The sequence below is a fragment of the Argopecten irradians genome, chromosome 14 (genome assembly GCF_041381155.1).
Source record: "Argopecten irradians isolate NY chromosome 14, Ai_NY, whole genome shotgun sequence".
NCBI classification, from domain to species: Eukaryota; Metazoa; Mollusca; class Bivalvia; order Pectinida; family Pectinidae; genus Argopecten; species Argopecten irradians.
The window spans coordinates 29917451-29929924 of NC_091147.1; the positions used below are offsets into that span (position 1 = coordinate 29917451).

At 33.6% G+C, this 12474-nt stretch overlaps 2 protein-coding genes across 3 annotated transcripts in view; both read left to right on the plus strand.

Annotated features, from left to right (window-relative positions):
- LOC138306860 (deoxyribodipyrimidine photo-lyase-like) overlaps positions 1 to 12474 on the plus strand; it is a 247001-nt gene that overhangs the window by 198158 nt on the left and 36369 nt on the right. The gene's annotated exons all lie outside the window — the stretch shown is intronic.
- The window catches only part of LOC138306858 (transmembrane 9 superfamily member 2-like), a 187307-nt gene continuing 175068 nt past the window's right edge, over positions 236 to 12474 (plus strand). Inside the window, exons 1-5 of the mRNA XM_069247362.1 lie at positions 236 to 471; positions 4196 to 4263; positions 5305 to 5398; positions 9295 to 9422; positions 9920 to 10049. Of these exons, the coding sequence (XP_069103463.1) occupies positions 361 to 471; positions 4196 to 4263; positions 5305 to 5398; positions 9295 to 9422; positions 9920 to 10049 (531 nt within the window). The 5' untranslated portion in view covers positions 236 to 360. The remainder of the gene's footprint in view (positions 472 to 4195; positions 4264 to 5304; positions 5399 to 9294; positions 9423 to 9919; positions 10050 to 12474) is intronic.

Consider the following 12474-nt stretch of genomic DNA (forward strand, 5'->3'; position numbering starts at 1 on the left):
TATCTTGTGATATGAGGCAGAGGGGCTATCAGTCTACGTCCATCATTTTTCATTAAATTCAATCAAAACTAATAAAATGAGCTGCTCTCTAACAAGGCGTTACAGAATATAACACCATTGTGATGGCCAATTCTTTGAGTTACCTCCCCTATCACCTTGCAAGTTGTTACCTGTGACGTGGAGTAATCATTCGTAGGTCCTCGGGTGTTTTCACCGACTGTTATGAAGAAAAACGAAAAACTTCGGAATTAAGGCGGCCATTTTTACGTTGCGTGTAAATCGGAGGTTTCCTCTAGGCTAAATAGATCGTTTCATGTTCAATTGACACGTCTAAACCAGGTAAAGACGTTGCCATAAAACATGGTGAAGATTTTAGCCGTTTTGGTGGGACTATTTTCCCTTTCCTCTGCCTTTTACCTCCCAGGTTTGGCTCCCGTGACTTATTGCAAGCAAAAGTCGGAAAATTGCAAGGTAAAGTTTGACGTTTTTCATAGTCATTTGGTTTACAGTAGTTATTCAATGAACATAAATTGAAACAAGATGTATAGTAAGAGATATGTACATATGTATCGTTCCAGCTAATAAATAATATCTTGACATTTTCCCATTTAGGCCTACATATTTCTATGGTTCGATGAACTGTTGTAGGTTTGCCTGAATTGCCACCACGTAGACTTACATTTGACCTAGAATAGGTACTTAAATTCTAGGTACCGTCCATGTTCAATTGGCCATTCTGTTCTGTATAATAAAGATCAATACCAAATAAAAGCAATTACGAAGGGTCCATTTCATTTAAAAACAAAGAATACTTTCTGGAAGTTGCCCACTCAGTATATATGTGAACTTTCAACATTGTTCATTCATTAGGATGTGATCATAAAACAAGAAGTAGAATGATGAGTCAAGAATCAAGATCTAACGTTACGTAGACTAGAGTATCTTCAATTGATGTACTGTAATAACTGTTAGCAATGGACAAAACTCATAAATTGTAGGCCTACTGGCTGGCAAAATTTTATTGTGAAGGACTTATAATCGTGATTTTGATTGATAGGGCGCGCAAATACAATTTTTAAATAGTTCTGTGTTTAAAAATGTAACACATACAAAAAAAAACCACCACAATATTTTCATTTTTAGAAGAAAAATCTATTTGTAGCCCACCATCATCAGATCTATTAAGCAAATTAAACTCGATCATCAAAGAAATTGTACCGCGATCATCTACATAGATAATGGTTTTCAGGATTAATAGCATATGTCATCAGAGATTTAAATAGTAATTGGGATAAGTAACTAGGGCTGTTCTCGCGATATCACGTACCCACCTATTGTTATTGTAAACGGATGAACAGTTACCGTGAGACCAAGCCGTGCGTCTGCGCACTATGGAGGCGAGTTATCATAGTGTTAGTCCATGAAGCTGTGTACAGCATATTTCACTATATACAAACCAATAAACATCGAAAAGTATCTCATAGCTTTTTTACTGTTGCATTAGAGACGCTCATCTCATGCATGTATATACATTTCTGTGTTGTTTTTTATGAAAAATTGTAAAATTAAAACCTATGCATTGAAAATTCTGTAAGTAATGATCAAAATGTTAGTAAATTATGGTGATTAATGACATATTATAAAAGCTTTTCTTGATTCATAAGAATGAAAAATACGACACATATAAATTTCATGAGTTAAAGGGACAATTCATTCAGACTAATTCTTTTACATAACCAAGAAGCAAAATATGGCATAAATGTATTGTTCTACATTTCTTATGAAACATATAACATAAGATATTGACAAATTCCACGTCATTATTTAGTATTTTAATTGATACTGTTGTAATTACAAATCGTTGATCAATACGATTAAGCAGGTACAATATGTACGCTGTACCCATACCGGAGCCAAAGTCACGCACGTTAAACAAATGAACTACATAACCACTGTGGAGGTGATATACTGATTTTTAAGGCAAAACAATTCACCTAATAAGGTAAACACACTTCTGTCAGAGCGATTTGAGCAGTTCTAGACAAAAGTAGCATTACTCTACGAGCAAGGGACTGGGTTCGGCATACAAGATATTAGACCACAATGTGTAATGGCGGACAGCGAGTGAGTTTGAACATTGCATGCATTTCGCCACCATGGGATTTGCTGACATATCACAGTAAAACCGACTGATCTAATTTCTATTAGAACTGGGGGTTTTCCGATATATATACAAATTTTAATGTTCTCGTAGAATGAATTGTCCCTTTAAACCCTGGAAATTCAATTTGGCTTTAGTAAAAAAAAATTGCTTGGTAAAGCAAGATATTTAAATATATTATATTCAAATCTCTGGTAAAGCGGAATATTTACACTTCACTTAGAATTGACTTTTATTTCAATATGGTTCTATGCATAAAAATAAAGCTGTTTGGGAAAATTAGATTAGAAAAATATTATCTAATTTACAAACTTACTGTATAGCCTTTGAGACTCAAACACAGGTAACCCGTTGAGTTAAGTGAGGCGATGACCTGGGGCGGTGGCCAGGTGTTCTGGCCGACGGTTCACCTGATGACAGTATGACACCTGTGATTATAATAGTTGCAAATCACTTTCCGTTAATTAGATATCAAGTTATGCTATCTATCACAGCTTGATCGGCACTGTATCTCTTCGCTATGATATATTGGGTACCTTCGATAATTTGTTAACACTTGTACTTGAGCTTTAAAAGTTTCCATATGTACAAACTCAATCAATAGAAAATTAATATTTGAAAACTAAATAAATGGAAATCAATCAATTATTGAAATCAGAGTACGTGGTTTAAATTGTGCTATTTTCACGATCCTATCTGAACAATATCGTCGCCATTATAAATTTAGGGTAACTTCAATCAATTTAAAATTTTATCTTGTAAAATTTACCAAGCAACAAATATTTAAAGTGAACAGTCGGGCAAGGATGGATAAAGTCGGTAAAAATGGTGTGAATGTATCCAGTATAATTTCTTTTGGAATGGAAAAATAAAAAATCTCTCGTCAAAATCTGTCTGCGTACGAAGAAATTAATTTAAAGTATGGAAATTCTAAAACGTCCTCCTGGCTCACTATGTCCGTGGTTACATTTCCACACAGCCTCGCTTTCAATGCTTTCAACTTTTCTTTACTTTAATGGTCAGAACCGGGAAACTAAGCAGAACTTGACCGTCGTATTAATATGTGAGAACTTTTGGAAGGCAAATGAACGCATTTAGACTGGTTTTCTTTGCCCGACTATTCACTTTAAAAACTAAATGGAAATCAGTCAATTATTGAATTCAGAGTATGTGGGTTTAATTGTGCTATCTTTCATGACCCTATCGGAACAGTATCGTCGCCATTATAAATTTAGGGTAGCTTCGATGATTTGTGTACAGTTTTACCACCGAAAATTCAAAAGGTTCAATATGTTCAAATTGGATCAATTTAATATATTATCATTTAAAATTCACCGAGCAACAAATATTTGAAAACTAAATGGAAATCGGTCAATTTTTGAAATCAGAGTACGTGGGTTTTATTATATTGATACAAGGACGTCTCACTTATAAATCCTTGATTGATATTTCACGGGGCGATCTATATAATGAACAGATCGAGGAAGTAACCATGCCGGGATCAGGAAATCACATTACGTTTATATATATAATAAGTTTAACACCTCTACAATTATGAAAATGTAATGGATTATTCAAATAAATTACATTTTCAATAAAGAGCAAACTTTGGGATATTTGGGTTTTTTTCTGCTCATCTCCTGAATTATAGCCTAGATCGCTTTATCGGACGAAGCGTAGTTTCAGTATGGTGTCGTTAGATTGTACTCGACTGTAATTTAGACATGCGATGCATTCTTGGATAGCTTCTGCTGCGGGCGGCGTTAAGTAAGGCCATGAGGTACCTTCTTATCCCTACTATTTAAATCTCTGATGTCATCCACATTAATTTTGTTTACTTGAACTGCAGACTTCCTAAAATGTTGTCATGATTCTAACATGTCAAATGATTCCCTGCTCCAATGTTAGCCAGCAGCTGTAAAATGTTAAGTGTTTTGAGCTTGACTTGCCACTCTATATGTAAAGCTGTACAAAGTGTAGTACAAATTGCTATTTGAACTTTGAAACCAATGATAAATTTCTCTTTTGTTTCAGACTGAAGTGAAGATCTTTGTTAATAGACTCAACTCCATTGAAACAATTGTACCTTATGAATACCATTCGTAAGTTTGTTTAAATTTATGATATATGTAGTAGGGGCGACTATTGCCTACAATTTTAACTATTGCAATACTATTGCTATCGAGGGAAATACTATTGTGATAGTTTAACTATTGCAGGATACAATTGCAATAGTATTGTGATAGTATTGCACTCAGAATTCGATTACAATCCGGTCAATGACATACATCTAGTGCAGTCTTGGTTTAGAGTTACTTACCTTTACCTGCTAGCATCAGTACCAACTCAAACGCAATGAAGATCGTGATTGAGAACATGGTCAGTGTTTGCGTTTGGATTGAAAAGCATGGAAAAGTGACATTTTATCGTGACTGTTAGTCTGTTACAGTACTGTATGAAACCTCTGTGAGTATACAAGATTTTAGTTCAAGTTACAGAAAAATATCTGACTATTGAAACTATCGATAGTTTGGCGTACTATCTTGTTATCGACTTTTTGAAATTGCCATTGATTGATCGAGTTGAGAGGCATACAATCGCAATATATCGATAGTCCGATGTATTGTTACACCCCTAATATGTAGGCCTAGAGACCATATATTGGACCTGTATCATGTTAGCATGAAAGGCTACCAAGATTGCTCAAATGAATGACCTTTAAACGACTTCTTGTTAATTACAGAACTTTACTAATAGCCTTAGAGACCTGATATTGGATCTATAGCATGTTAGGATTATGGGCTACCAAGTGTGTTTAAATGAATGTCCTTGACCATCCTTCAAGGTCAGAGGGGTCAAATAGGCTAAAATATTTGGATTTTTTTGTGTGTTAATACTGAATAACTAAGCGACCCAGACATTTTTTTTTGTTAATACTGAATAACTAAGCGGCCCAGGGTACTGATATTGGGTATGTTGTATGCTTGGATGAAGAGCTACCAAATTTGTTCAGTGAATGACCTTGATCTTCATTCAAAGTCACAGGAATCAAATATCAGGTAAACAACTTACTGTGTATTTCAGTTCTACTATATATTGAAGATGACCGTTAAGGCCCTTTGGGCCTTTTGTTTTCTTTCCAGATTTGACTTTTGTACCACTGATGAAGATCATTCTCCCGTGGAAAACTTGGGCCAGGTGGTTTTTGGGGAAAGGATTCGTCCATCGCCTTACAATGTAATGAAACTACTTAATTGTTTATTTGGTTCAAGTTAATAAGTTAATCCAAAGCTGTATCACTGATTCAGTTTTTAAGCCACTCTGACTGAAAGTCAAGTGGCTTCAGTGATTTTTCTCCTTATATAACTGGGGTCAGTACATACGACCCCATTCCCAATGCCAAACCCCCTATTTTTCCCAAGTACAATGAAAAATTCCCAAACAAATTGCTGAAAAACAAAAAAAAACCTGGAAATCTCCCCCTCGTTGTTTTATCTAAAAACAAACTACTCTTAAACTGTGGTGATGGTCGTCACCTTTTGATAAAATGAAACAGTTTACTGTTTTACAATATCCTAATTACCTGTAATACCATGTTCAGGAATGGGTAACTTTTTCCCAAGACTGCCCTTTTTTCATTAAAAATTCCCAGTTTGTTACAAAAACTTTTTTCCCAAATACCCTGAAAAATCAGTGGGCTTATTAAAATGATGGTTTATATTATGACCCATATCCTGTCAATGTGTGTGCATGTGTAATGTGTAAGCCAATTCAACTTACTTCTGGTCGATACTGAGATTATCATATCGGAAATATATTGCAAGATAAAGAAAATCCATAAAAATTGATAACTAATAGGTTTGACAGTAAAGATTCCATAGTGTTAATTGTTACATTCTTTTATATTTAAATGAGATATGTGTAATATCTTTGTCTCTGGTGCAGTGGCTTCTAATTATAATACAGTGATCAACATAATTGCACTATTGACTGAAAATAGCAACCTGGTATTTCTTTCCACCTGCTAATGTAACTCCATTGCTAAGTTAAAACACGCTTCAGCTTTTATAAGGTATTAAAATATAATTGATTAAAGTGATAAAGGTCACTTTAAAATATAGATACCCAAAACTTGTAAACTAGAACATGAACAGATCTAGAATGTTATAGGCCTACCTTGATAAGTATATGATATTGCTATCCGAGTTATCTCCCTTAACTTAAAAGCAACATTACTTATTTTGTACCCACTACCCAGCACAGCTACAGTTTGATCAAGACTTGTACATCAGTCAGTAAAATATTGCATTGATAAAAGAAGAATATTTAAATATTTAAGTCTTCTTGCAAGTGTCAGAGAGTGGCTTTCATATTAGCTGACATAATTCCAGTTTAAAAGACCTATATCCTCCAATAGAAATAAGTCATATTTTTGATGCTGTGAAACAGCATTCTTAGGTACGCTCGGTGAGCCTGTGCACATCAAAACAATGAAACCACTCCGCGATGAAAATTAAAAGTTGTTTTGTTCATTTCACGTAATACTTGATGGTATGAAAAATAAAACCCCAATAGTCAAAACCACAGACATTGAATTTGTACATACAACTCTATGATATTGGTATTACTCCGAGATAGTAGTCTCCCGAAAATCACGAACAACGCCTTCTTCGCTGTCTTCCTACGCGGCAGACTTTCGGTGGATTTTAGATTGTGTATGTTTATTTAAATTTTACGTAATTCATACTACTGATCGATTATTGTAATCAAATGTTAGGAAGGTTACTACAAAAGAAAGTTCTTATAATGCTTATGAAGTTTTTTTGTGTTGGTTGCATTGACGAACTATATCCGATGATATTATTGCACAGTAAAAGTTAATATTTTTGAGTATGTGTTTCCTCTTGATCTGTCACTGGGAGTTGTGTCTTTTGTTTATCGACAACTGCGTTATATTGAAAGGGGAAAGGTACAAAATTTATCAACATAAACTTACAAAATATAATGATAATATACAGTAGATCTATATATGTACGAGCATTTTAAAGTGATTAATAACTTATATTGCCGTGTAATGTACGGTAGCCTTATGAAGACTTGCTAAAGTCCAATGTATTGCATGAAGTTTTCTAATCCCTATTGAGATTCCTCCTCTAGACTCTTTTATATTCGGACGTTTGATAGATGTCTCTCGTCGGAATCCCTACTCGAGCCTTCTAAACTTTATTCTGGAAAATCAAGTCAGGTTGACCTACCTCTTGTAAGGGTCTATTACAGAAATAATCCAACTGCAGTGGTTCCCATACTAGCACACATCGCTAGTGGAGATATTTTTCTCTCAATACGCACATATATTATTTAGTGACACATATTAAAAACAAAGAACCATCCCCTATTGTAAACAATGTTATGTTCCATCGCTACTTTGAGCAGCCATTTTGAAAGTCCCTCGCTGTCACATGACCACTATAGTGCGTTCCAAATAATGCCTATTACACTGAATGGAATAAGGTTATACAGATAATGAATTTTATTGAAACAGACTATAGCGGTCACATGACAGAGAGGGACTTTTAAAATGGCTACTCAAAGTAGCGATGGAACATAACATTGTTTACAATAGGGGATGGTTCTTTGTTTTTAATATGTGTCACTAAATAATATATGTGCGTATGGAGAGAAAATTATCTCCACTAGCGATGTGTGCTAGTATGGGAACCACTGCAGTTAGGTCAACCTGACTTGATTTTCCAGAATAAAGTTATCAAACGTCCGAATATAAAAGAGTCTAGAGGAAGAATCTCAATAGGGATTAGAAAACTTATATTTACTTATTATTTTTTTGTCTTTGAAGAGACATTGATAAAATTAATAATTTAGTAATTAAAAAAGAATTATAAAAAATGATACTCAGATTCTGAACGGTTTCATTAGTGTCGAAATATATAGTAATTTCAGAAATAATTTAGATATCAAATTTATTACAGTTATTTCAGGAAAATGAGTTATTCAACTTATCGTTCTTGAAAAACTTCAAATATTGAATAAATACGGTATACCGTAAATATATTTTGTTAAGCTCCGAAATTCAACACTGCACACTTAAAGTATACTAAATTCATTATTTAAATGAAAAACCAATTTCTTTGTTATTTAGTTTGAATCCTTCAATCACAGCATCTATTAATCCAATAATATTAGATCTCGATATTGAGAAACTTCTGATGTGCAATATCGAGATCTAATGCCCGAACCCTATAAGAGTCTTCGCAAGTTCCGCCCTCGAAGTAGAGCGGAACTTTGACGCTTAATTACCAAGTGAAAAACTTACCAGAATGTCAAAAAACATGTATAGCGTGAATCAGTAGTTATCCATGAACACATCCTGGTATAAGAATAGGTATGACATAACATTAATCCGCGGAATAATCACACATTTAAGAGCTGACCCATAGCATCGCTGTATAATCTACAAATGTAGGTTAATTCCTATTCAAATTTTCGTCACTTCCGGTTTATCAAATTATAGTACGGTGTATCAAATGGAAAGATAATATTAATAGTGGTAACCAAGGTTGTTTGTATGCACGGAAACAAGTATTTTTTATTAGTTCTGATTGATTCTGTAAATTTTTAAATGAATTGATGCATTTTAGTCGAAATACTGCAAAATATTTCATAGATAATGATACTTTTACTTTCCATCACCATTCCGTAATTTGTAACAACCGAGTAAAAATGGCGACCGGGTAGACTTACAAATAGTGGTGGGGGTATAGAAATGTCTAAATTCGGTATAACAGTGCAATAGTGATATTTTGAATTTTTGATTTAACATGATTTGGGATAATTCTTTCAGGATATAAAAGGTTAGTGTAAACACAACTTGAAATTTTGAATTTATATCGAGCCTATTTCTGCGCCGTGTGAATCCTGCCTCGATTGTTAGAGGTTAGACACGACGTAATGATCAAAAGTGTCTCGTCGTGCTATACCTCTAACATTGTTGGAGTAAGCATCTATGAGTGGCCTTGGTACTTTGATTAATTAGTGTTTTTGGAAATTTAATTATTTTCCATTTGATATTTTTGCAGGCAATTTATATGTGGTGTATGTATGTGATGTTTTTACAGGCAACCTACATGACCGATGTCAAATGTAAAGTGGCCTGCTCACGGTCATACCAGCCTAAACAGAAGGAGTCACTAGCCAAGCTCAAGTTTTTGAAGAAAGGAATTTCACTGAACTACCAACATCACTGGTAAGTTTAATACAAGGAATATTTTCTGATGCCTTCATATTGGTAGGTACTTATCTGAATATGTGAAGTCCACGGGTGATATAATTTTATTACAAAGAAAACATTTGACTGTGTGAAATCTATTGGTTGGATTATTACGGTCATATTTTCTAGTACCCTCATACCCTTTACACATTGAATGTGATGTGAAGTCTATTTGTCACACAAATTAGCAAAACACCTTAAAAAAATGTTCTCTATGACTAAACTTTCCCTTTCTACAAAGTTGTTAATTTCAGTTCAGTTGATGGGCAAAAATGTGTACGATAACTTCTGTCTTATACAAAGTAAAGAAAATGAAAAATATGATTTGAGATTGGCAACTGGAACCAAAATAATCAGTAGAGGCACCTTATTTTGTAATGCCTTGGTTCTATACTTGTGATAATTGATTGATATTATCCAAGTAAACTAATTACCAATTGTGATAATTGATTAATGATGTCCTTTGATGACAGGATTGTTGATAACATGCCACTGACATGGTGCTATGATGTAGAACAGAATGAGAAATATTGCTCCAGAGGATTTCCCATTGGCTGCTATGTCACCAAGAATGGAAAGAGGAAGGATGCTTGTGTCACTGATGTAAGTTAATCTGGTCTTCATATAGACACACATTTGTTTACTGATGTAAGTTATTCTGGTCTTCATATAGACACACATTTGTTTACTGATGTAAGTTACTCTGGTCTTCATATAGACACACATTTGTTTACTGGTATAAGTTACTCTAGTCTTCATATAGACACACATTTGTTTACTGATGTAAGTTACTCTGATGTAAGTTACTCTAGTCTTTATATAGACACACATTTGTTTACTGATGTAAGTTACTCTGGTCTTCATATAGACAAACATTTGTTTACTGGTATAAGTTACTCTAGTCTTCATATAGACACACATTTGCTTACTGATGTAAGTTACCCTCTGCTGGTCTTAATATAGACACACATTTGTTTACTGATGTAAGTTACTCTGGTCTTTATATAGACACACATTTGTTTATTGATGTAAGTTACCCTGGTCTTAATATAGACACTCATTTGTTTACTGATGTAAGTTACTCTGGTCTTCATATAGACACTCATTTGTTTACTGATGTAAGTTACTCTGGTCTTCATATAGACACTCATTTGTTTACTGATGTAAGTTACTCTGGTCTTCATATAGACATACATTTGTTTACTGATGTAAGTTACTCTGGTCCTCATATAGGCACACATTTGTTTACTGATGTAAGTTACTCTGGTCTTCATATAGACACACATTTGTTTACTGATGTAAGTAACTCTGCTATTCATATAGACACACATTTGTTTACTGATGTAAGTTACTCTGGTCTTCATATAGGCACACATTTGTTTACTGATGTAAGTTACTCGTACTCTAGTCTTCATATAGACACACATTTGTTTACTGATGTAAGTTACTCTGGTCTTCATATAGGCACACATTTGTTTACTGATGTAAGTTACTCTGGTCTTCATATAGACACACATTTGTTTACTGATGTAAGTTACTCTGGTCTTCATAAAGGCACACATTTGTTTACTGATGTAAGTTACTCTGGTCTTCATATAGGCACACATTTGTTTACTGATGTAAATTACTCTAGTCTTTATATAGACACAAATTTCTTTACTGATGTAAGTTACTCTGGTCCTCATATAGACAAACATTTGTTTACTGGTATAAGTTACTCTAGTCTTCATATAGACACACATTTGCTTACTGATGTAAGTTACCCTCTGCTGGTCTTAATATAGCTACTGTTGTAGCGGAAAAGATATCACCTTCTGACTGACTTTTCCGCTACTGCAAGGTCCCTCTATAAAGGTGTGGGAAACCAAATCAGGTACGACCGACCATCAATTATGTCTTGTCAAAAATTATTCCGATCAAACACGGCTTTGACACATACCTGGGTGTTAGTAGGGGATGTTATTCTAGCTGTAGACGTCCAGTTTTTAACTTTTTAACCATTATTTAATCAGATAGATGCATTTGAATCCAATGTTGACAATTTCTCGGCTAAAATCGAGCGACATTTTGTAAACTACCGCCGCGCATGCGCCAGTCTCCGAGAACATTACTTGTGAGGCCCCATGGGGGACACTCATATATGAGTCATATGAAAGGAGTAGGTCTAAAAATTCGGGTATTTTGGCGATGTCATTTTTAAAATGAAATCAAATAGTAAAATCACTAAAATGAATACACAATATTTAAGTTTCTTTAAGCATTCTGAGAAATGAAATGGGTAGTAAGAAATTAATTTAAGATTAAACAAATATATATAGGCCTATATAAAATAAATAAATGATTTGTATCAGTTTTCTTTTCATAATTAATGATATATTTCTTAAGTAAATGACTCTTATCTTGTCTGATTCCAATATGTCTTGACATATTGTCCATGATTTTTTATTGATTTTTTTTTTTGCATTTTTTAACAATGCACACAGTACATGTATATTTATAAATTCATAATGTAGATCGCATGGGTAATACAATTTTGACTTTGACATTATCATTTAGAATGGAAATTTGTGGAAATATTCTTATAAATTCTAGCATCAGAAACTATTCGTGATTTTCTCTGTTCTCATATTTTTTATAATTCATAAATGAATATGTCAATACATATAATCTTTATATACTTATAATCAATATCAATAAAATTTCATACACGTGCATTTCTTCTGTCGATACACAAGCCACATTTTATATAAATTATATTCTGCATTTCCAAATAACTTTACCATGTTAATGTGTGTTGATGAAGAAAACATCAAGAATATCTTCCATTTCCAATCAATCAGAATTTAATTTGACATCAAAGAAAATCACCTACAATTCAAATCAAGTTTAAACTTTATAATTAGCTTGGTTTATTATGTTTAATGTTGTAGGGCTTACATGTACATGTAAACAAACTACAGAAAAATCCTGCAGTTGAGTTTTGAAAAAAATGGAAACACATGTATGCACTTTCCAAATAAATATAAAT